General features: G+C 31.4%; 3 protein-coding genes across 13 annotated transcripts; all 3 read right to left on the reverse strand.

The window, feature by feature from the left end:
• Window positions 1-241: 241 nt before the first annotated feature.
• LOC107069219 (uncharacterized) lies at window positions 242-1,854 on the reverse strand. The gene is made up of 6 exons (XM_015326315.2): window positions 1,736-1,854; window positions 1,463-1,667; window positions 1,168-1,397; window positions 851-1,072; window positions 451-773; window positions 242-362 (listed from the first exon to the last, which is right to left on the reverse strand). The coding sequence occupies exons 1-6, from the start codon at window positions 1,820-1,822 to the stop codon at window positions 248-250; spliced, it is 1,182 nt and encodes a 393-aa protein (XP_015181801.2). The 5' UTR covers window positions 1,823-1,854; the 3' UTR covers window positions 242-247.
• A 140-nt stretch (window positions 1,855-1,994) lies between these two features.
• LOC107069232 (farnesol dehydrogenase) lies at window positions 1,995-3,801 on the reverse strand. Its single transcript, XM_015326339.2, has 5 exons — window positions 3,212-3,801; window positions 2,893-3,105; window positions 2,561-2,811; window positions 2,344-2,490; window positions 1,995-2,261 (listed from the first exon to the last, which is right to left on the reverse strand). The coding sequence occupies exons 1-5, from the start codon at window positions 3,297-3,299 to the stop codon at window positions 2,220-2,222; spliced, it is 741 nt and encodes a 246-aa protein (XP_015181825.1). The 5' UTR covers window positions 3,300-3,801; the 3' UTR covers window positions 1,995-2,219.
• Window positions 3,802-3,942: 141 nt separating this feature from the next.
• Window positions 3,943-25,130, reverse strand: Rab3-GEF (Rab3 GDP-GTP exchange factor). Of its 11 annotated transcripts, XM_089176012.1 has the most exons (34): window positions 24,784-25,002; window positions 23,658-23,893; window positions 23,421-23,589; window positions 23,173-23,338; window positions 22,873-23,053; window positions 22,641-22,798; window positions 22,249-22,549; window positions 21,831-22,160; window positions 21,618-21,650; window positions 21,053-21,174; window positions 20,202-20,992; window positions 19,900-20,138; window positions 19,240-19,431; window positions 18,233-18,565; window positions 18,077-18,145; window positions 17,811-18,011; window positions 17,526-17,733; window positions 17,380-17,454; window positions 17,176-17,315; window positions 16,945-17,103; window positions 16,669-16,860; window positions 16,489-16,594; window positions 16,273-16,412; window positions 15,842-15,982; window positions 15,051-15,195; window positions 14,842-14,971; window positions 14,531-14,747; window positions 14,156-14,428; window positions 13,849-14,028; window positions 11,349-11,357; window positions 7,843-7,915; window positions 7,719-7,765; window positions 7,361-7,512; window positions 7,033-7,190 (listed from the first exon to the last, which is right to left on the reverse strand). In XM_089176012.1, exons 2-33 carry the CDS (start codon window positions 23,760-23,762, stop codon window positions 7,402-7,404), a joined length of 5,736 nt encoding a protein of 1,911 aa, XP_089032138.1. In that variant the 5' UTR covers window positions 23,763-23,893; window positions 24,784-25,002; the 3' UTR covers window positions 7,033-7,190; window positions 7,361-7,401. The 11 variants fall into 11 exon arrangements, with proteins under 11 accessions (XP_089032133.1, XP_089032135.1, XP_089032130.1 ...); XM_089176007.1 differs by lacking the exons at window positions 7,361-7,512; window positions 24,784-25,002 and adding an exon at window positions 25,009-25,130 and having other exon boundaries at window positions 3,943-7,190; XM_089176009.1 differs by lacking the exon at window positions 7,361-7,512 and having other exon boundaries at window positions 3,943-7,190; window positions 22,873-23,044; window positions 24,784-25,000.
• Window positions 25,131-26,199: the final 1,069 nt, after the last annotated feature.

Raw genomic sequence — 26,199 nt, forward strand, 5'->3', positions numbered from 1 at the left:
ACGTTTAACAAAACAATTCTGTCAAATTGTACAAAATGATTGATGATGTATATTTGATGAATGTTTCGGGGTAGAGAGTTGAGTTGTGAATCAAACGTGATAATAGATGATAATAATGTCTTTCCGCAATAGTTAGGACTCTAGATAAAAAAGGTCAAGAAATAAATTCTTATTTTAATGAAATAAATTCGTGTTATCAACAATTTCCAATCGGTTTCATAAAACATTGAACCCGTAGAACATTTATTTATAATAATAATTGTATTTTATTTGATTTTCTTTTTTTTTTTTCATTTCTCTGAACGCCTTCTCTCTTCGCCTTTCTTCTTTGTTTGATTTTATATTGAACCGCGTCATTATATCTGAAATAATTTATCAAACATTATTTTTTTAAATTAATTAATGTGTATTATTCTTTGTTCATTTAAAAATATTTCTTCTTCACGTTACCGTGCTAATAAATATTGCTTTTTAATCTGTTGTTTAATCTCTTTCGCGCTAAAGAAAGGAGCACTCGTTGAATCCGTAATTTTAAATAAAGAATCATCGGTTTTCTTTGTTTCTAAAATATTTTGCATTTTTCCTAAACACGATAAAGCTTCATTGATTCGTCCAGATAATCGTAGAATCATCGCTTTTATTAAAATATATTGAAGATTCGATGGATCGTAATCGCAAACCTTTTGAATTGTGTATAAACCTTTATCGTAACAACGGTGCATGCACCAAATTATCGAATGAATTGACATTGTTCGTGCTAGTTCGTACATTTTCTATGAAATCAAATAGAAATTAATCTCTAATTGTATGTATTACAATTTTTTTTCTTCTTCAAAACAACGTGAAATACCTGTAATAGTTTTTTAGCTTTAACATTATCTTCATTCAAAGAGAGAGCTTCAAGAATAAATTCACGTGTCAGATCGATATCTCTCAAATCAAATTTATATTTTGCATGAATGGTCAAAAGATCAGACATTCTCTTAGCCTTTGTATTTTTTATAAACTCGTACCAGTACGAACAAAATGCATCGTATTTGTTTATATGCATCATCGTTTGTAAAAGTTTATCCTCGTGTAAATAAAATCAATTTTAGTTAATTACTTTCGTAAATTTTGTAATATCCAAATGTTAAATACATTTTTGTAAGAAAGCTTTAATGTTACTTCTATATCGATGATCGATCTTTCGGATGGCTTCAGTGTTACGATACGTTCGTAATCTTTCGCTGCTTGTAAAAATAATCCATTTTTGTTAAAACAATCTCCTCTGATTTCGTAACATTCGATCAACGATTCGATGTAAAGCATATCGGTTTCAGTTTTGTTGGAAATTTTTGCAAATTTTAACATTAATCGTGCAATCTCGTAATTTTTTATGGCATCGGTCACTTTTCCTTAAATTTCAATGTTAACACTTTGTATTTTTATTTAGTTTATTAATCCGTTTGATGAAACCTACCTTGAAGTTTAAAAACGGTAGCTCTCAAAGCATAAATCTTGTAAGATTTAGGATCGTGTTTCAACATTTTTGTGATCAATTTAGAAGCTTCCGTTAATTGTTCATTATTTTCTATACAATTAACTACTTCATTGTACCATGTTTGAAGTTCTTGTCGAGTACGACATCTGTTTGGTCGTTTTTCATACGTCCAAAGATATTTCAACTAAAGTAAATAAATTCAATTCATGTTTGACGATATTCAAAAGATCGATCACGATAATTTATACTAACTCTCAAAGCTTCTTTTCTTAGGTTAGTAAAACGTTTCTCTAGGGGAGCAAAAGCTTTCTTCATGTAATAAAGTTCAAAGGTTTCCATCGTTGTTCACAACCTGGAATTCTAAGCTTGTTTTAGAGCAGAAATATTCGAGGGAGGCTTTTTTTTTTAACGAGTAAAGGAAAGGATTTACAAGTGGAAAATTTTTATAATAACAATATCAAGCATAACCTGTATAAATAAATAATATAAAATAATTATAATTCTTTACAAATCATCGTAGAGAACAAATGTTTTATTTATCACACTACTCGTTCGGTTAAAATTACATTTCATTTCAATCAAAATTATCGCATTAGATTAATACAGCGATCTATAAAAAAAAAAAAGAAAAGAAAAAAACTAGACTAGTGTTTTTATAATACACTTTGAATATATTGAAGTTACGCATTACTTCAGCATTCTATCGAACTATCGAACGAATTTAATGAAAAGAAAATCACCAAGTTTCACCCAATGGTCGTAAAACGATGTCTTGAATCTGTAGAGAATTCCACATGTTATTTTTTTTTTTTTTTGCTAAGTTAACTATGTTGTTTACTTAAACAAAAATATAATCTTACCACGACATTAGATGGAGTAGATAAAACGTAGGAAACAGCATTAGCTATATCTTCACTTTTCAAAGCTGGCATTGCAGCTAAAACTTCTTCGGAAAATGCGTGATAAGATGCCAATAATTCGGTTGCTACCAAACCAGGACTAATATTCTATTCAAAATAAACATAATTTATAAATCGATTGTAATTAAATGAGTACAAGTATCGTAATTAATTTTACCGTGACCCGAATTTTCGAACCAGTTAGTTCATTGCGAAGAGTTTGAGACAATGCAGTTAATGCACGTTTAGAAGATGGATAAATACCAAAACCAGGAACAGCAGGAACCCTTTCTCCAGCCAAACTACCAATGTTAATAATCAAACCTTCCTCATCTTTTTTACGCATCAATCTAACAGCTTCTCGCATAGTCAAACAAACTCCTAAGACGTTCACGTCAATAACAGCTCTCCAATCTTCCAATGACCCATCTAGAATTTGCAATTGTCGTATGGAAGTTCAAATGTTTTCGTTACCTTCGTAGATTGATTATGTATCCAAGTACTTTATACCTGTTAATGAGGATTCTTTAGCGATACCAGCATTATTGATCATCACATCAAGGGATCCTAAGTTTTCTTCGATCCAAGAAAATGCAAGTGTTGTACTTTCTTCTTTAGTTACATCACATTCAATTGCATGAAGTTTTCCTGGTGCTCCTTCCAAACTATTAGCTAGTTCTTCAATTTTGTCAGTTCTTCTGGCTAATCCAACCACCGTCATACCTGTAAAATATTTTCTTCTAATTGTATCTTTGATCGTACAAATTCTTTTCGTTCAATTTCATATTTATTTTCTAAATAATTGTATTATTATATAAATATGATTTACCATTATTAACCAATTGTCGAGCAATGGCTGCACCAATTCCTGCACTTGCACCAGTAACTGCAGCTATTTTTCCAACCCATCTATCCATCTTTAGTTCGTTTCTTCCCTTTCTAGAATAAACTAATCTCACAGATAGAGAGTTACCGTCAACAAGAGTCACCTTATAAGTCTTCCAATGGTATATATCATACAAAACTAGTTGAGAAAAGAGAGGGTAGAGCTAATATGCTCGTAGGTAATCAGATATATATAAGAAGTAATGCGATAGTTTTGCGGAAAAACGATACATCAAACGACCTATGGTTAGATGCAAGTAGGTTGTTTATCGAGGCTATTCCAAGAAATTTTATAGATTTCTAAGACTAGACTTCTATCTCGTAGCTTTTATTTGCTATTATTAGTAACAACTATATATATATATATTTTTTTTTGTTATTTGTCTAATATCATTTTTATCAATTCGTAATAAGATATTTTAATATGCGACAAATGCGTTAAATGCGTCAAACTTTGGTATTATTAATAATCATACGTTTGTTATTCGCATCTGCTATGAATTCAATGAAGTTTAATTAAAGCCAATAAAATGAACGAATGATCATATTACGACTTTGTACGAGACTCATATAAAATGATTAGAAATTATTATTATAGGATATTTAGTGAGGATTTATTGAAGGAATTGAAAATATGATCAATTTATAGGGAAATTCAATTATTTATCTCATTGCTCAATTTTTTCTACTTCCAATTATATTTTTGTATTTTTTTTCTTTTTTTGTTCACAGTTCAAGTCACAATACTATTTTATTAATATATTCGTGTCAGAGCTTTTTTAGTTTTTTTTTTTTTTTTTTTTTGTAGTCCGTAGATACATATTTACAAAGAGTTTTTTTTTGTTTTCTATATTTTGCTTGCTTGTTATATTTTTTATTTTTTTGTCTTTTTTCATTTTATTTTTTAGCATTTTTTTGTTTTGTTTATTTGTTTCTTGCAATTTTTCATACATATGTTTTTTATTTATTTTTTTTTTAAATATAATTTTTAATACACGTGCATTTAACTAAAATACAACAGAAGCTTTTTTTTTTCGTATATTGCTTAAGGTTTTGTCTTAATTAACAGGTAAATAGTGTATTATGCTCCTCACACTCGCCAAGAACAGGCCCATTACATCTTTTAAATCGTTCTAATGATTTTTGTGTTTGTTTTTTTGTTTTTTTTTTGTTTTTTTTTTATTTTTCTTTTTTTCTCAAAATATAAACAGTGAGATTTTTCAATGAGAATTAGAATGTAGAGAATCGCGAGTTTATTATGATTATTAGAATGATTAAAAAATAAAATGTAACTTTGATCGTAGAAGATTTTTGGCATTGTAGTACGAATGCACATGATTTAAAACATTTTTGAAGAAAAATATGGGGACCATTATTAGTTTTGGAAATATTTTCCAAAAATAAAACGTAGACGTTTAGATTGCTGTTTTTTTTTTTTTTTTTAAAGTCTACGTTGTTTCTCATAGGCCAGGGGTCGGCAATCTGCGGCTCTTTAGTTAAAAGAGTTTAGTAAAAAAAAAAAAACATTAAAAAATCGTTCTGAATCGATTAACGAGGATTAGGCACCGATGAATAAATAGATTAGTTTTTTTTTATCAAAAAACTAACTATATATGCGAATACTATTTATTGTTGGCAAGAACAAATTTTGTGGCTCTTTAAAAACATTGAAATTTTGTAAATTGTAATTTTTGTAATTTTTTCTTCCGACTAAAAAGGTTGCCGACCCCTGTCATAGGCCAACTAACTTTTTTTTTTTTTTTTTTTTAACTGTCGAGTTTTAATAGTTATTGTCAAATAAGCGTGTTATGCTGCAACGGAACTCTACCATGTATGTATGTATGTATGTATTTATTTTTTTATATTTTTTTTGTAGTTTTTTATATAAAAAAAAAAAAAGAGAAAAAGAGACGAACCAAGGAAGGAAGTATTTTTTCTGTTTTTTTTTTTAATTTTTTTTTCGTATGATATGTCGTTTAAAATGTATTTTTACGATAAAAGATAGTGAGACGATCGATCATGAGACCTGAGGAAAGGCAAAAAATAATTTTATTCGTTTTCTCTCTCGTAGCGTATCTCATACGCTTTTTAATGTTGTATATTTTCTTTTTATTATTATTATTATTATTATTATTATTTTATATGTGATTATTATTTTGTTGTCATTAGCATTACGATAGTTTTTTTTTGCTCAGCGTCTCGTTCAACTAATTAAATTTTAATAATCGCGCTGTTGTGTTTCTTTTTTTTATCTTTTATTTATTTTTTTATTTTTATTATTTTCTCTCTTTTTTGTTTGTTTGTTAAATAGGAACCTCTAAAATAGTCACTGGGTGATTTGTCTTTCTTTGCTTTTTTATTTATATATTTATATATATATATATATATTTTGTTTGTTTGTTTGTTTGTTGTTATTATATTATTATCATTTTTTCCTCGAAATATTTAACGAGAGTTCGCTAAAATACGAAATGCAGTTAACTTTTTTTAATCAAATTGTCGCGAGTTGTACAACCAACATCTGTGAACGAACTACGGGATAGAACGGTTATTCTTGATCGGTCGTTTTTATAGTTTTCTTTTTTATTTTATTTTTTTTTTTTATTTTTTAATCCACTTGGATTAGTGCATATTTAATAACTATGAGTACGTACAGATTCTAGTATTTTTGTTTTTCTCTCAAAATTATGTGATCTCTTACAATGTCTTTCTCTTTCTTTCGTTCTCTCTCTCTTTCTTTAATTATATTCTCGTGTTATAATATATATATATATATATATATGTATATATGTATATATATATATACTGAAAAAAATATACACTTTCTATACACTGCTGTAATGTATAATATAAGTACATATTTGTTCCTGTGTATTGGGATCTCTGACAGGGGCGTGGCGTAACAATTCAACCTATCTACTCTAATTTGGAATTTAGCCATCAGATAGCGTATTCAAGTGCTAGAGATCCCAATATTCTCTTTGTTTGTTTACATACAAATTGTTCATAATATATTGTTTTATGCTTCTTTTTGTTTCCTTTTCTCTCTCTCTCTCTCTCTCTCTCTCTCACTGTGTTCCTATTTCTTTCTTCAGTGTACTTTATTTTATTTTTATTTTGTTTTTGTTAATAGTACGATTACATATATCACATGTTACAATGGAAGTATCGAACAAGTGGAAAAACAAAGCAGGCTAAAGCGTATTTAGAAATGATGAAGAATTTCGAAGCTTCTCTTAGCTTGCTTGCTGTTCATTTAGATTATTTTTGTTTCATATCATTTAGGAAAATACCACGCCGACGAACATTTATTAGATTTATTTTTCAAGGCTGAAGAAGAATGAAATGGGTACAATTCGTGCCTTTTTTTTTGTTTTTGTTTTTTTCTTACGTTAGAATTTCATTCATACCCAAGGTAGGCAAGCGTAAGGAGCGCATTTATTGTAATCATGCACGAATGGGAGAGAGTGTCTGCCTTTGTGTCAGTGTTGTTGTTGTGGAAAGGGTTCAAATTGCGTGTTCGTATTTCCCTGTGTAACTTGGTGAGGAATATTTTCATCCCTTGGCGACACTTGCGACTGACGTCTCTGTTGTTGTTGTTGTTGTTGTTGTTGACGTAATTGTTGTTGCTGATGTTGTTGTTGTTGTTGGTGGTGTTGTTGGTGCTGCAATAGTTGCTGACGTTGTTTGTGATGCTGTTGGCGCAATTGTTGCTGATATTGTTGCTGTTGTTGTTGCTGTTGTTGTTGCTGTTGCTGTTGTTGCTGTTGTTGTTGCTGTTGTTGTTGTTGCTGTTGTTGTTGCTGCTGTTGCTGTTGTTGTTGCTGAAGTAATTTTTGATTTGGCTGTTGTGGTTTACGTTGCTCTAAACCAGCAGCCAAATAAGAAAATACACAGAGTACCGCGTAACAGATTTGATCTGCCTGTGAATATGAAAATTTGTACAATTATGCATACTGTAATTTTCATTAATATAGAAGATAAATCATAAAAGAAGGTAAATAGAAAATTGTGCGATCAATAATGCAACACAAAGTTAAATATATATATATATATTAAATAAAAATAATATAATAAGGATTAGGTGACTTACTTTAAATTTGTAAAACGAAATGAATCATCGTAAATAAAGCTTCATGCAGTATCTTTATCCGACAAAGATTCAAGATGAACCTCTGACGAAAGTTCGGCAACGGCAAACGCAATTGAAAATATCCGATGTATACAGTGTATCATCTCGTTAGCCTGTTGTGTTTGGTTCAACGTGAATTATAAAAGAAAAATAAATGAAAAAAAAAAAAGAACAAACTATTTTAATTGTAAAAATAATATAAATTAATATATTTAATATCCATGAAAAACTTAACGAATAATATTGAAAATAATATCGGGTGCAAAATAAGCATCATAAAATATTCCTTTTTATTTATTTAAGTATTTATTAAACTTACCATTTGCGACTTATATTTACGTTGAATTACTTGTCTAGTTTTAGGATCTGAAACAAAGATACACGTCGTAGAACACGTTAGTTTGTAATGCATTTGTCAATTGTGTGTGATTTAAATTACTCACTGAATTCTTCCAAAACAAAGATTCCATCCTTCTGGGTAAAGCACTTGCGGATATGATCGAGTCTTACAAAAAACTGTAAATAATAGGAACAATTTATGTATTAACGAGCATGAACTTGATGATAGAACAAAAAAAAACTGTCTACGTTTCCATGCAAGTACGATTTAAAACTACGTCTACAGGTATGTTTGTGTGTGTGTGTGACTACTACCTTTCTTTTAATTAGAAAAGATGACCGATCACAGCTCTTTTGTTGGAACATTCTATAAGAAGACACTTGTGATACGCGTTTATTAAAATTATTTGTTCAAATGTATAACAACAACCAATTCAACATGAGTCTCTTGGTTAATATGCATTTGCATTTTGCAAAAAAAAAAAAAACAAAGAGGGGAAAAAAAAGATCATCGTTTGTGATCAATACACATGGTCAAAATCAAGCTGCTAATTTATTTAGTATTTTTTTTTTTTTCTTTTTTTTAGAATGTTTGTCTGAAGATGATCTTTTTCTTTTGGTTGTGCATTTTTGTTATGATTTTTTTTTAGCATCGTATGAATAAGAATTTGAAAATTCATGCTAATTGTGCAAAATTTCATATTCATAATTGTATTAGTGGAAAAAAATTGATTAACACGAAAAAGGGCAGCTAAGCAAAGCAATCCTTTTTTTTTGTTCTTTTTTTTGTAAATAAAAACATCATTCGTTTAAATTAACATTTTTTCAGAAACAAGTATACTCTCGTGATCCATGATTTATAATAAAAATACCAGTGCAATTCTTATCGGTAAAAAAAAAAAATATTTGATATGAATCAAGAAAGTATTATCCTCCTTTATTCGAATGATAAAAGCTGTAAAAAAAAATGATTCTTTTGAAAAACAAAATCAAACAAATTGGAAAGACAAGATTTAAAGATTAGGATTTAAATGGAAATGGCAAAAGCTTACGAAAGCTCGCTCACACATCGCACCCATGCTTTAATATTTTTTTGGATTATTTTTCTGATGTTTTAAATATCAGAAGCAGCAGCAGCAGCAGCAGCAATAGCAGCAGCAATAGCAGCAGCACTAGCAAATAGCATTGGCATTGGCATTGACATTAGCATTAACAGTTGACAGTGGGTAGTGGGTTAACATTTAATCAGCAGCAGGCAACTCTGGAGATGGCCTAAACTTATTGTATGTTATCAACCGCTTAGCGTCGGATAGTCTGCTAAATGTGCAATCGCATCGTCTAGATATAAATATAAATATATATAGATATATATATGTAATATTTATAGCGATGGACGGGGTACCTCGATAATATGATGCACAATCATGATTAGATATATATATGTGGGATTCGTGAAAAAAATTGGACCGCTGGACCGGGCAACGAACCACAGATTTTTCTCGCTTTCCGGCGCGACTGCTCTTTTAACCAATTGAGCTATCCAGGGGGCCCACCGACCAATCCTTCTCACGAATGCCCAATAAGTTTGGCATGGAAGCGCTCGTCCCACATATATATATATTGAAGTGCTATATGTAAGATAGTTTTAAGTTGAAAGTGTGTTTAGTAAGGTATAGTAATAATTATATTAGAAATATAATAATAATAATAATTATTATTATTATTCGTGTGTGCTCGATAGAAGATAAATGGAAGATAGGGAGGAACATCACGTAATCAGTGCCATGCTAGAAAAATCATTTTATGGTGTAATATATCTATATATATATATATATATGTATTAAGTGTATACGTTGTATATGTGTAACGTGTACGTGTTATTGTGTGTTGTATTTTTATGATAACGCGATGATTATGACGTTATTAGGAATTATAATGAAATTGTTAAATTAGAATTAATATTAGTTTAATGGTAAAAAAAAAAAGAACAATTTGATTGAATTAGAACGATGAGAGACTTTTGTTGTTGATTGAAATGACATTTTCTTATTGTTAAATAATTGCTATTTAGTTTAGGAATATATGGCGATGTATAATAGAATAGCACGACACAATTTGCTCTACTGCGTGATCGGCGCCATCATAAATAGCCTGGTTAAAAAAAAAAAATAAAAAAAAAAATAAAAAAAGGTCACCGTCTAACGGGATGGAATAATCCCGTTTTACGGTAACCTTTCGACGTTCATCAAAATTGGCTGACATTTTTTTCTTCTTTTATTTGAGAAACAATATTGAACATTTTTGTATCATTGATTTATTATATAAAATGTCTTCCAATTTTGTACGTTTAATTATAATTTATTGAGAACAGTATTTGGTTTAGGCACTACAGGTGTTACTACACGATTCGCTACTATTTCGGCACATACTTTATCTACGGCCGTACTCCGAAATGAATATTATTATTATTATTATTATTATTATTATTATTTTTAACACGATTAAAAAAATATTTATATGCATCATAATAATGTTAAATTAAAAAAATTAGAATTCATTCTATTCTTTCATTTTGAACATTGATCTGCTGAAGTTTATCTTACGATTATCCGAATACCCTGTGTGTGCCCATAATTATGAAAGTGTTCAAATTGTAAGTCATATATCATATAAATAACAAACATTATCTAACAATTCATGTTTTGATAATATCGTGTAATAAATTACATTGAATTTATTTAGTTTATAATAATGTTGTTGTAGTGCGTAATAACTGATAAACAACTCTTTTTTTTTTTTTTTTATTAATTTTGACTTAGACCATTTTCATAATTATGGGCACACATCGTATTATCGATGCTTACGGTGTTGTTGTTGTTGTTGTTGTTGTTGCTGTTGCCAGATGATTTTTTTTCAAAATCATTTTTTATTTTATTTTACAATCATCAAAATCTAAACAACTTTAGTTTCTGCCATTTCCAGTAGAATTGCGTTTATCAAACAGCATTGGAATAATATCGTGTGCTTTTCATTTTTAATAATATATTTGTTTAATTAATGTATACATGTATATTTATATACATACATATATACATATCTCTAATAAAAAATAAAATAAAAGAACAACACTGATAATCGTGAATGCGTATAGGGTGGGGGGAGGGTAGGGGTGGAGTATACAAAGATTAAGAAAAAAATAAAAGAAAAGAAATAATAAATAAATAAATAAATTTAGGACGATATTTAAAATTTGTGATAGACGTATGTATGCGTGTGCTCGTTAAACTACACACATATATACCTACGTATCGCAATCACAACGGACAGTACCAAAAGACATCGATCGATGGTGTGAGAGAACAGTAAGATAGACAGAGCAGATCAGTCGTTTCAAATGCAATTCAAGAATGTGTGGTTAATATATACATATATATATATAGAATATGTTTACATATATGTATATATATATATATATATATACGTATGTAATAGTGAGAAAAAACGATAATAAAGTAACGGTAAAAGAAATAAGCATTTCCGGAACACGGCCAACACTGAATATAATTAAATATTGGATTTATAACAAATAATGTGATTTGTTGATTAATACCTCGAAATCCTGTTTGCCCAGCCGCGGGGCATTGTTGATGGACAGGACACGAAACAGAAAACAGAAATATAAAAAATTATATTTCGTAGACAATAATATTTCACTATGTTAAAAAGAGAAGAGAGAGATAGATAGATAGAGAGAGAGAGAGAGAGAGAGACAGGGTTGCACGGTGACATAATAATTAGCTATTTACCTATCGACGTGGCCAATTAAATATTTAATTAACGATAATAAAAGGTTTCATTGTTCAAGGACCATCTCAAAAGTTCCCCAAGCTGAGAAAAGTCTATCTCTTTGTTGTTGTTGTTGTTTTTTTTTTTTAATAAAAAAAAAAATAAAAAGAAATAGCAAATATTTCTATCTATTTTAAAAATGATTGGATTTTTTGTGTGTGTGTGCAATTTTATTGATTAATTTGTTTATTACATTTTGATAGACTTTTCTCCGGTGTGACCACGACAGAGAAAAAAAAATAATATATATATATACTTTAAGACTGTAGAAAAATCTTTACGCAGCATCCAACATTCATATACAAGTCATAATGTATAGTATAATATACATATTACATATATATATATATATATATATATATATATATATATATATATATATATATATATATATATAATATGTAAAGATAATACTTTTAAACGATCCGTATATCCTAGTAATATCCCTTAAATAATTCCTATAAACGTAACGTAAATATATGTATATATATATATAAATATATAAATAAGTGTGTATATATATCTATATATATATATATAGAATATATAATTATTATAATACAGATATATATATAAAAAAGAGTCTGCAGCTGCACATCGAGCTCCATGCAAGAAAAACATTGATGTACGCTTCAACAAAATATTTGCTCAACAAAATGACCGTTCGAAAAAAATCAGAGCAATGTCATTAAATGCCCTGCCACACGAGTACTTTGTCAAATTATTATTATTATTATTTTTTTTTTTTTTGTTTTTTTAATAGCAATATTTTTCCCCCGGTCTCCCCTGACTTTTGTTATTCTGACTGACAATAATTCAAATCTCATTCGCGTCATTCGCAGTAAAACCTCTCGCTCTTACTCTTGCACACGTTTTAAACATTCTCACATTTATATTTATTATAGGGGTGTCTCACCACGCGTTGCTGTGGCTCACAATCAGTCCGATACACACGTATTTAAGTGAACGAATTACCTTAGACCGCCATCTGTTAGTATGATATAAACTATCCTATCTTTCAATTTGAATGAAACTGCACGCATTGTGCAAAATTTGATTAAAATCGGTTCAATAGTTTAGGAGTCCATTGCGGACAAACAAACGTGACACGTAATTTATATATATTAAAGATTATTTTTTTTTTTTTCAAGTAATTTCCTCTATCGTATTCATTCTTTCCTACCCCTTGGTTATCCCTCCTACCCTCCAACCCAATTCGTGTTTCTTAGATGAGACAGACCACCACCCCCATGTCGCGATAAGAAACAAAAACTCTGATCATACAAATAAGACTGATAATAAAATACGTACAGATTACAAATTTAAGCAGATCGTAGTGGGCTAGGTAGCGATGGGAGATAATATTGAGTGGTCCTTGCATCAATGCAGTAACGATAAAAAAAAATAAAACACAGAGAAAGAGAGAGAGAGAGAGAGTATTCAATAATCGAGACAATACAAAGAAGAAGTAGACAAAAAAAATAGGTCAAATAGTGGCTGAGCGACGGCTATGCTCTTTGATTTTACATTTAAACACTTCAATTCAACGATTCATTTTTTTTTTTTTTTTTATTCAAACTTATTGCCAAATCTTTGTGTTTTCTTATTCATAGAAATGATAATTATAATAGAAATTCATAAGAAAAAAGATGATATTGGGATCTGTAGCACTTGAATACGCTATCTGGTGACTAAATTCAAAATTAAAATAGATAGATCAAATTGCTATGCCACGCTCCTGCCAGAGATCCCAATATCATCATCTGCTTGCATTGAACACGTTTGGTTCTTGTAACTTTGTAGGATCGTTGAATCGAAGCTAGAAAATGTATATTTTTGTTTGTTTGTAAAAAAAGTATTACTCAACTTATGTACAATCGTCGAACAATTATACCTTTGTTTATAAATATTAACATTAGAGTAAACAGTAACATTGCAAAAGATGAAAAAATAAAGATAGTAGAATAATTTAGATAGATAGATAGATAGATAGAGATAGAAATAGTAGTACCTATATATATGTATATATATATATATGAAGAACAGAAGAAATAGAAAAATGTAATCATTGTATAGAAATTAATTAATGAATGTAAAACAAAAACAAAAACAAAAAAAAAACTAAGTAATTTAGATAATGGAAATATTAGTACAACTGTGGTAGTAGTAAAGTTGAAGTTTTCATTCTTCTTGCACCCTCGATTAATACGTAAAATGTGTAAATGCGAACGTATAACGGGCAAGGGATGGTGGACTGGTCGTACCTTGCTGTTTGCGAAGAGAAGACCAACACCTTCCATGCAAACCTGAAGAAGACCACCCTCTCCCGTTCGCATATCTTGAACTGGAAATTCACCTCCCAATTCGATCCCAATGTTTCCTCCTCTTCCACGTGCAGCGGCTTTTTCCATTGCATCTTTTATACAATAATAAAGATCTTTGCACTGTAAATTAATATTAGAATCATCAAAATCATTTTCATTCGATTTGAGTTTCTTCTTTTTTTTTTCTTTTTTTTTTTATTCAAATGAATGATCATATCAAAGTATTATCAAAATTGTTGTTACTCACTTTCTTCGTATAATATTTATGAAATTGTGTTTGACCACCGTTTCGTCTCCACAAACATAAAACTTTGTTTTTCGGACTGTATGTCATGTTGACCAAACGTTCGTACCACCAACGTTCTACGATAACACCATTAACCGATCTTAAAACAAGACCATCGTGACGTACTTCGAGAAATCTTAAATCACCCTCTGCATCAACCCCTGCGTGAACGGTGAACGATTGACGATGCATTTGTCGCGATGTCAATGGTTTTAAATCGATATCGTTACCATACTGAAATGATTTATTTGTTTAAAATAAATATATGTAGTTGGAAATTTAATTTTAAACAATTCTTTTTTTTTGGTTTTTCACACAAAAAAAAAAGAAACGTACGAGATTGTTTATCTGATCAAGAAGTTGATTGAGTTCTTGACTGTAAATCAAACCGATGTGACTCTTTCCCAACAATCTACGTACTTTACGTTTAACCTCGTTTTTCTCAACATTCAACATTACCAAAATTGCAGTTAAATTGTGCAACAATGAACACAACAATCTATCCTCGTCGTGTTCCAATCGACGTCTTTCGCTATCGCTCAAACTCTTGTACCTAAACGAAAGAATATTCTTTCATTCATTCATTCATTCATTTTGTTTGTTATGGTCGTTGAATTTAAAAAACAAAAATAAAATTCGATCATCACCTTTCCATCATTTCACCTGCACCCTGATCCATACCCAACATATCTCGTTCTTGAGATACTGCGTCTAAAAATGCATCCTCCCAAAATTGCATTTGGTCCCAAAGATTTGATCTTTCTTTACCCAAAAGACCTGAACCCACAGCACAAAATTTGTGCATGATGAGATAATTTGATATTTTGTGTGTGTGTGTGTGTGTAAATATAATTACCTTCGAAAAGATAAGTTCGTGCCGTTTCAGGACTAGACATTGGTGTGGTAGAGATTAAATTTCCACCATGGTACCTGAAGCCTGTACTCAACGATGATTTACTGGACCAGACGCTACCTGTACGTTGTTTTCCTTGACGTGGAAACTGGAAACAGAGGATCGAATAACACGGATAATACAAATATGAAATTACTCGTTCACCTTACACGTTACCGATCAAATATTACTAATCATTTTCATCTATATATATATATATTTTTTTTTTTTAAATATATATTTAATTATATTTACAATATATAGATTGAAAGAATTGTATCTAAGTGTTAGTAACGTGAATGGGATAATAAATAGATAAGCAGCTGTAGTAAATTAATTAGCATAATTAGATCCGTAAGTTCGCCTTGAACTCTTCTAAGTTTTCGTGTTGTTTGTTTAAAAAATAGAAAGAAAAAAAATAGGGAATAATTAATATTAATTAAAAAAAAAAAAAAAAAAACACAAGTGTTAGGAAATAAATGGCATGAAGCAGCTAAAGATTAATAAAACTAAACAACTATCATCAACTACGTCATTTTCATTGACTAATTCTAATTTCTACTACTCTAATCTCAAGGCCTCTAATTTTTCATGAATTTTCAATGATGAAGAAAAATTGTGATAATCCTTTACATAAATGTTCTTTATAATTTAATAATAATAATAATAATAATAATAATGATAATCATAATAATATTAATATCATCTACTTGAATGTGAATAATTTGAATGAAATTATTCAATAATAAATTTACATTGCCTTGTTCGACCTCGCTATCAGACACGGTGCTTCGGAAAGAAGCTTGATGTGATTGACGAAAAGCAGGATTAGTGATAATGCTACCTCCGTCAGTGGACAAAGCTTCGCTGCTTCCTGTTCCACCTCCCCGCCCACTCTAAAAAAACATATCATGTTCATAATAGAAATTATTCATATTAATCTCATTATTTTGCCTAAGTTCATTAATTGAACAACTGGGAGATTATCAGCTGACGCAAATGTGCAATTATAAATGAGCACTAAATCAAAAAAGGAAACCCCGCCTCCCCGCCCCCCCCCTCTCAAATATCTTCTTCTTATAATTCGAATTAATAATACGAATCTTACGGTATCTAAAAACGCGTTACAATCAAATAACTCTCAGATAGAAAGATAAACAGTTATCTTGAAATATCTTTCTCGTACCTCGGAATCGAATGACGTTAGCTTGCACAAAAACTTTTTCTTTTTACTAAACATATCCAAAAACATATCAGTTGTTGATTGGCCACTGTCACTCCCATGCTGTCCATGGGGTAACTCAAGTTGTACTTGAGATGTTGTTTCTGAAAATTAAAATAGAGAAATTATTATTTATCTATCCTATGATTTGTTTAAATCATTTCATTCTTATATGTGTACCTTGTGTTTGTGGGCTTCGTAATCTTTGAGATATATCTAGAAGTTCACCTTGATTTGGAGATTGTGGTGACTTCAAATTTTCTTTGCTACCAAATGGGCTCGATGCCTGGAACAATAAATAAATTAAATGAAAAATGATTTCTCGTATTGTACGCTTATTTGTTTGTTTATTTGACAAACCTGTGATAAGAGTGACCCATCAAAACCACCCTCGGATAAATCCTTGCTCCAATAATGCGTATGAGCAATTTCCATCAATTGAAATACAGAAGCCATTCCACCTAATCCAAAATTATGATAAGTATGACCAAGACCATGAACCACTGCTTGAAGGCACTTTAGCATTCCCTTATAAACTGGTTTGGAGATACACTAAAATGAAATTTATCATATTGTAGAATATAATCAAACAAGTAACATCAAAATTAAGGTCAAACGTGTAAGAATAAAATTTACCACATCGTCGATATGATCATCTGGACTTATTTTTCTGTTAAGTCCTTTATTTAGTTTCGTTACTACCAGATCTCGATAGCTTTCATCTTCCATGAGTTTCTTCAATCTATTCAATTTAAGCCATCCAACACCTTCACCAGCTAAAACTTGTGTTACCACCTAAAAAATATCATTCATTAATAGTCAAAAAGATTTATAAATGAAATGATTGTATTGAAAAGTATTATTTACGTCTTTCAAGAAGGTTTGATTGTCACTGTTTGTACTAGACCGTTCTGCATTTTGCATCCTTTGCATTTCTTCTTGATTAGCTTTCATCGAGGAATGTTTTATCAATGACGAATTCTCAACGAGACCTGTTTTACCTGAACCTGTGTAATCATGATGATTATACTTTTTTGTTTCTTTTCATAATTTTAATTTAATACAACCAACCTTTAGGAAAGTGTCCAGATTTGTCCTTGGATTTTTGTGACTGTGCAATATTTCGATTAGAATTGTTTCTACTACCTGTGAAAATAAATGAAAAGATAAACGTTAATGAGAACATTTTTCGAAATTTTAATGATCATAAAAATTACCAAATAAATCGCTGAACATGCTGCTTGTTTGAGCAGCAATGCCATTCAAATCGCTGCTGAAGGTGCTGAAAAAATTTTGACCAATTTCTCTACGTGCTGAACGATTATCCGAAGCAACCAATTGTGTACTTGATGATTCTCTTCTTTGCGTTACACCTGGTGATGGTGGTGTATGTGGTGGTGAAAATTGTTGTGATTCTCCGAGACCCTGAAGTAACAATATCAATTACAAATTACAGTAAGAATTATTTAATTAATCTAACAGTACAATTTGTACTTGGATACCTTAAGCAGACCCTTTTTCGTTGCAACCTCTTTAGCACTCTTGGTTAAATCACCGAACGTACTTTTACCCATGTATGTTAAATCGTCAAAAGTATTTTTGCTGACACCTGCAGCTGTCTTGCTTGCTTCTATTGCAGTTTTGGATGCCTCTTGAACAGATTTTGTAGCTTCACCAACAGCCTTCTTCGTTTGTTGTGTCAACTGTGAACAAAAATGGTATTCATATATCAAATTGTATTATTATCTTCAATAATGAAATAATATACCTGTTCCAGTGGTGCAAACAAACTATCTTCACCTGCTTCGGTGATCTTTTCCTTTGCTTGATGCTTTAGCTAAAAACAGAAATTTATTTTTACATTTTTTTTTTCTTTTTTTTTTTTTGTAATAATTCAAATAAAAATAATATAAAAGTTAAGTACTTTGTCCATATGAGCAAGAAGTCCATCTTGACTACTTTGTCTGGTTGTTTCTCGTACGAGATCTTTAGCTTGAGTTGCAATTTGTTCAAACAACGAGCCCTGAGATCCTTGTCTCATGACACCATTCCCAGGCAATCCAGCATTGTTGTTCTTGTGTCCATTAGGTGAACCAGATGCCACTTGTTGACGAGATGCAACAAGTGTTTCACTATCCATACTACCACTTAATTGTCGAGTTAAAAGTGGGCTCGTACTAGATCCAAAACTTGACGTTCTTGCCAAAACATTGCCAACACTTGGCTGTCTTTGAAGACTCGTTCCACTGGGCATAACCTTTAACATCACGTAGACAAGATTTCTTATTGCAATGTATCTTATTGTTTGTTTCAATTCGTTTCATCTTTGCAATAAGCATTCATTCAAAATATCTTACGCAATATTGTGCAAAAACACCAAATTAATTCTAAAAAAACAAGTTAGTTTGATAATACTCAGTGGACAGTGTGTTCACTACTACCAAGTTACAGTATCAAACAAATCATTTTATTCTTACTGAACTCTGTTAAAAGAAGTTAGATACTACATACTCTGTTTAATCAAGAATTTATTAGGTTGATTATTGTAATAACTTGAACAAAATTAATCTTATACTTAGCTACGTTATAGGACAAAATATTTATATATATATAAGTTTAAACGAATAGTAGAGGACCCAGGTGAGAATAGCTCCAATACATAAACTGTAAGATAATAAAAATTCAGTTTTACATGCCAAGTGATGTATTATTTTGTTGGTTACGAACACGGTGACATTAGCGCAAGCCCAGTGAAATTGACAATGATACCAGATGTGCATGCACTTTGTTATAGTTGACACAGAAAGAGATAGAGATAGATAGAGAGATAGAAAGAGAGAGAGAGAGAGAGAGAGAGAGACAAGGCTGGAATCTTTTGAATAGATAAATGCAGGACAGAGAAATCCGATGCACGCATATAGAATGACTCACAGGAACCATATATCTAGTGACGCGCGATGTCCTGTGAGGGGTGGTAGTGCGTTCAGTGTCGTTGAGCAAGGAGTTACCTAATGACCCCATGCCCACTCCAAATTGGCCTACTGAACTTTGTGCGCTCAGGATTGTGCGTGGAGTTATTGTCGATGCAGAGTCTGACTCAAAACTACCACCTTCCTCTTTATCCTATGACCAAGTAATTCATTAGCACAAAAAGCATGTAACATAGAAACCAAAATTATGATGATAACGTTTAATTATGCATGATTGATTGATTGATTGATTGATTGATTGATATGTTAATAATGATACTAGCCGAATTATGTTTGTTTATTGATAGATTAACGATCAGACATTTTTCAATGGGACACTCGATTCACATTTTAAGCGATAGAGAATAGCAGAAGAATGAAAAGATTGTTGTTGTTGTATTTTTTTGAAGGATAACAAAATAAAGCTTGCTTGAAAAAAGAAGATAATAAATAATGTGATATGTGAAACGACAAAGAACATTGTGATATAAAAAGCCCATCATCGTTCTCTCTTTAAACGTAATTGTTTCTAGGTATTTCTAATTTAATATCATATTGATAATATAAAAAACATTTGACATTTGTAGAAAAAAAACCATTCCACAATTATTCGTTCACTTACATTGGCCGATTGAGATGTTTCCATAGCTTTTGGATTTAATTCTAATTCGGAATCTCTGTTGAAACTTGGACTGCTGAGATCACTGTGACTGGATGATGTACTTGGTGGGCTTTCTGGTCGTGCTGGTGATTCCTCTTCTACTCCAGGATATTGCAATGAACTTGGTGGATTGTAAATGTTCTTTAGTTCTATCGAAAGTGCCATTTGTTGTGGTTGACTTACTTGAGGACAATTGTAACCTGTAATATATTAGAAAATATTCATAATGATGTTAGAACAAATTACATTGTGTGTATACTAACTTGGTGATAAATCAGATGATGCCATTTCCGAAACAAAATCACTTAAAGATGAATAAGATGAACTGGTACTTTCAGCACCTTCCGAATCCGAGCCACTTTCATCTGTCGGTTGACTTTCCAATTCTTTCAATGCATTCATTGCATTTGCCAATGAACTAGAATTATCCCAAACTTTGAAATGTATCGGTTCAAGACCAGCAGCGTACCATTTAGGTTTATCACCGATTTGGGTAGGATCAAAGACACCAGTTTGTACTCTCAAAAAAGCAACGTTACTTGGTGTTAATGACCACTCAGCAAGAAACTCGACTGCTTGCGTGCGAGCAAATTTGTTTAAAAATTGACTAGCCCTTGGTCGTGAACGAAGAAACGAATTGATTTGAAATGCAACCACGGGTCGAGGATAAAGTCTCAAGGTTCGTGTATGTTCGGTAAAGTTGGCTAAAAGATTTTGCGAATTGAAGAATCGAACCATAGCAACTCTTGTTGCTACATCAACCGAATCAACGTCATTTCCATAGATAAAAGGATTAAAGGGTGGTGCCATAGTCGATGTTGTTGTTGTTGTTGTTGATGTTGACGTTCCACCACCTGTCATGGTCCCAGGTATAATTACTGGTGATGATGATGATGAAGGAGAAGGTGTACCACTTCCTCCAGATGTTGAAACTGATGTCAGTGCTGCTGACAATGATGGACGACGTAACTGTGATATATTTCCACCCAATGGGCTTTGTTGAACGTGACCATGTTGATAATCAACACTTGGCCTGTGTCTCGTTGTCGAGACGCTAAAAAAAAATATGATGTTTATTGGATGCAATAGAATTGTTTAACTTTTGAAAGTTTACCTTAAATTTTGATAATGTTGAGAAGCTGTGCTTTCTCTTCTGCTTGGTGATTGCGAAGACAAGCGTGATGAGGGCCAAGTATCTTGGGGTATGGCTTGTGAAGCTGACATACTACCCATTGTCTGAAAATATTTGTCAATATGAAAATATATACATACGTATGTGTAATGATTAATAAGGAAAATAGAAGCAGGATTGGCTTGTCTACAAAATCTATGACTGCAAGCGTATCTTGATAAGATTTAAACAATGTACCGAATGAGGTCTACTTTTTAAAAAAAAAAAATTTAGTTAGCTATAGGTATATGGCACTAGTAGGATAATTGCAAAAAAAAAAATAGATAGATAATCGATGCGTCGCTAGAATCGATTTTGTCCGGCAAGGAAGTAGTGCAACTTTTGAGCTATGCAGGTATCAAATTAAATTAAAAAAAAAAAAAAACTAGGATTGACTACGACACTGCAACAGATTCCGCTTAGACTGTTTTTAACTACTGTAAAATAATAAATATTATATTGAAATAAATAAATAATATAAAACTAAATAAACCAATAGAATATTTACACCAGAGCCAACTTGATCCATCAGTTGCATTGCCTGCGGAAACGAATGGATTTACAATTATTAGATGATGGATGGGATTAATTGTGCAATTATGATACATTAACCCATTTGTTTTTTTTTAAAGGGTTAACAGAAAAATCGGTGGATATGATTTTAAAGTAATAGAAATTGAAGAAAAGATTATATTATATGAAATATTATTATTTTACTTACTTGTTTCAAATGGTTCTTTAGTATGGTACCTTCCGGTTCAGGTAAGGACGGTAATTGATCCACCAAACCAGGAGGTGCAGTTATTTTATTGCTATCAAGATCGACGAGCCAAACATCGTCGGGCATTTTGAAATTTTTCTTATACATTAAAAAAGATGCAGGTATTCCGATGATGTATGGGGTCGGGGCTAGTAATAATTGTTCCGCACAACTCATGCAGGTTGGTAATAATGGTATTGCAGGGAACATGTATTCTAAGGGATAGATCATCGTGACGAATGCCATTACCGACATTGACAAAGCATTGTAATCACGGGATTGTAATACGATCTGAAATGAAGCAAACAATTGAATGTTATTAATCATATTAATCATTGATCGAAATTGATCAACAATTGTTCAAACTAAATGAATTTACCTTATTTTCTAATAATATTAATGTAAGAACTTTTAAACATATTTCAACGCCAAGTAATTCGAGTGGCAAATGTAGTGGGAAATCAATCAAAGAAAATCTTGTATGATCAGGTAATGCAAAACAAAGTGGTGGTTGTATTTGTGGCGAGACTACTTCTATTTCTACACGGGTTTTCGTTGGTACGGGTACTGGACTGCTCAGCAATCTCAAAATCCACGTTTCTATTTCCCGAATATCGTGTAACACGATGGACGGTGTACCTTCCAAGACTTGACCACTAAGAACACTCCAAACTGAATCTCTGAAAATAATAAAACATAATAGACAAATAAATGACATGTATTGTGACGGTTGTAATTTAAAAAAAGAAAAAGAAGAAATGAAAACAATACCTGTTAGTTTGTCTGGAAGCTCCTACTTTTTGAGGAGTCGAATTATCGTTGCAAGCGTCAATGATTTTCTTCAAAACGAACAAACATTCACGGAACATTGAAAAAAATGGATGATGAGAAATAATACAAAGTGATGTCAAAGAATGATTTCGAATCCTCTGAAAAAAAACACACTGGGTATATATATATTATTTCAAATTGAATTATGATCAAAGTAATAATGAAAACTTACCTGTCGTCTTCGTGAAGCTCGTGGAGAGGGTGAATGACTGCCACCACTTTCACTGTCACCACTAGGTGCTGTAACACCTAATCTAGGTGCATAAGGTGCATGAGAGGTATCAGAATCTCTTCTACTACTTGAACAATCTTTTTCCGAATCACTTGGACCAACTGCGCTGCTTCTATAGTCGCTATAAATAACAGCTCGAGATACAATCACATAATTGTTATTGATCTAACATTAGATTAGTAAAGAAGATGATATTATTGTTAAGATAATTAGGAAAGTATAAGGGATGTGACGTTTCACCTAGAAAATGCTGAATCCGTACTCTTTTCCATACTCTTCCTCCAACTTTCTCTTCTAAACGTTGTATTGTATTTGTCTCGTCTCATTGAAATTCCACCCCGTGCATTTGTTCCAGCCCTTTCTATTGGTCGATAGAAATTCACGCAAATGCCATATCTTGTTTTTCCTATTTCAAAAAAAAAAAAAAAAACAAACAAACAAATTAGATTGTACAATATTTTATGAAGAGTTTGTTTCGAATATTTTACCAGAATCCTTGTCAGTAAGGGTGAAAGTGAAAGATGTGGCCTCCCTCAAAGCTGTGCGTTTAGGTCCCACACTGCTGCAACCTTCTGGTTGACAAAAATACACCATATCCAGAGGTAAAGGAAAATCTTTGTGATCCTCCACTGGATATCTGCGTAATAATTCTGGAACCTAAGACAAATAAATGAGCCCATTTAGATTTTCATGAGACAACATTAATCATCAAACATATTGCATACCTGAACAGGTTGACGAGAAATCGGAGCTGATCGTGCTCCAACGATTGCAAGATAGTCCACCAAACGTGGACAAAGTTGTTTCTTTTGTATATCCATGGTTGCCATTGAATGATCTGTCACCGTTTTATAGAATATATGGAAAAGTATTCTGCCAATGGCTTATCTTCCAACTCGTTTCCTAATCCAATCATGGCTATTTCATTCTTCGATTTACTACCTTGCTGGTCTTTGTCAGCCTATAAAACGAAATATCAATCTTTCAATCTATGACCCGTGATATTAAACAATGCAATTATGTCAATTAGAAAGAGTCAATCGATTAATTTGATCAAATTGATTAGTTTTAGTGTATTCTTGTTTATGATAATATCTCACGTGAGAAAAAGAAAAAAAGAAACAACAACAACAACGAGAAAATTAGTCAGGAATCCTCAACTCTATCATCACATTTTCTAATCAAATAACGATCGGTGAACAACGTTGTTAATTGACCGTGACACTATTCGTCATCCCAGCACTTTCCTATTAAAGTTATTGATTTCTGTGGACGCAGCAAGGGCAAACGAACACCGTGTGGCGCATCCGCACGTTCTACCGTCTTTCCCTAGTTCTCGCAATGTTCGCGTTTTTCTAAGCATCACCACCACCACCACCACCACCACCACCACCACCTCTTTTTTTCCTACTCCTCTACCACTTGCAACATTTCCACCACCACTGAGAAAGAAAGAAAAAAATAGGTCGAGGGGTTCCTTCAAATGTTTTACTACGAACTAGGATAACTTTGATGATACAAAGTATACCCCATTGATCCCAAATGATAAATTGTTCTAATCTAATAATTGAATTTGTATGATTACATTATCTCATAATTAGAAATTTTAATTGTATGAGGATATAATTGATTGAAAGTGGTCTTCTCAGACATATTGACGTTTCACTTAATTGTCACCTAAACTGTCATACCTTTTACGTAATCTTACGTATACCTAATGATTAGCGTATTGTTTCCCCCCCCCCCCAAAAAAAACAAAATAAAATAACATGACGAGATGTGATGAAATCTTGAAATGGAAGCTATATAACTACAATGCTAACACGTAACATGCACATTTATATGAAATACCTGTCTCAACGAAGGATAATCCCATTAAATATAATCCCAAAGTTTTATTAATTAATAATATTACAAATAAAATGTGAAATGGAAGATAGATACATTCCGAGTAGAACTTTGTATTTCTTTTTTTTTCTTTTTTTTTTTTTTGAAGAATATAAAATAATATTGTGTTAAGTGTTGTGACACTGAACGAAGCAACGAATGAGCAACCTATGAAACAACTAAACTAACCGATATCTCGTTTCTGGTGGTCTTCTGATAGCACTCACACACACACACACATTATAACTCGTTGCTTATTCATTCAGGCAGGCGCAAAACTAACAGGAGCGGATAGTACAAGCAAGTGCCATCGTCAAACAATTGTTCAAACAAAAATAATATCATTAATTTTTATTATTTTTCATTGATCATGATCATCATCATCATCATCATCATCATCATCATCATCATCAAGTATAGTAACTTGTCAATAAATTCTTAGCAGAACTAGATTGAATTCTTTACATAATCATTGGTATGTTCAATTGTATTTGAAAATTATACGCACACTTACTCTGTTTTTTTTTTTTTTTAATGTTGAACCAAATAACAAACCATGAACCACTACCTACGTGCTACCAGGAGACCTACTTGCTTCGTTAAACTTGTAGTATCAACTCAAAATTGAACTTTCTCTTGAGCTTTTACTACCAGTAGAATCGATCAATAACGCCCTCGAAACGCCAAGGGTTTGGCCTACCTTGCGCCCGGTTCAATCTCTCTCTCTCTCTCTCTCTCTCTTGCTCTCTTTGTCTTACCTTTTTTTCCTTTTAGTTTTAACATTTGATTTTTATTTTTTTTTTACCTTTCTTTTTGTTTGTTTGTAAAATTACTCTTCTCGTTGCTTCCTTGCTAGCTTGTTTGTTTGTTTGATTGTTTGTTTGCTACTTGATGCAATTTATCATGTTCTTCTTTTTATAATTTTTAAAAAAAGGTAAACTGATGATATAACTGACCACTTACCTTGTTAAAGTTTCAATCCTTTTTTCTAGTTTCTTTTAGTATTTTTTTTTTTTTTTATTTAATTATTTATATTATTTTATTTGTGTGTAATTATTGTTGTTAGGAATAAAGGAACGTGTTAAAGTACGAGTTTGGAGTGTGTAGTATAAAGGTGTTTTGTAAAAGATAATTAAATGGACACAGCTGTTCAATTTGGGGATCTCATATATTATTATTATTTATTTATTTATTATTATTATTATTACTTTTTTACCGCTTACATTTTTCTGCACGATAGATTTTTATCAGTGGACGGTGAAAAGTTTATAACTTTTCTTTTCTTTTCTATTTTTTTTTTTTTTTTTTTTTTTAATACAACAGCAATTTAGTCAAACGACGAATTTCATAAATTCATTGTTCTTCACGTTTGGGTTTTTT

The sequence above is a fragment of the Polistes dominula genome, unplaced genomic scaffold, assembly GCF_049000335.1.
Source record: "Polistes dominula isolate Pdom_NZ unplaced genomic scaffold, Pdom_raw_medaka contig_21, whole genome shotgun sequence".
NCBI lineage: Eukaryota > Metazoa > Arthropoda > Insecta > Hymenoptera > Vespidae > Polistes > Polistes dominula.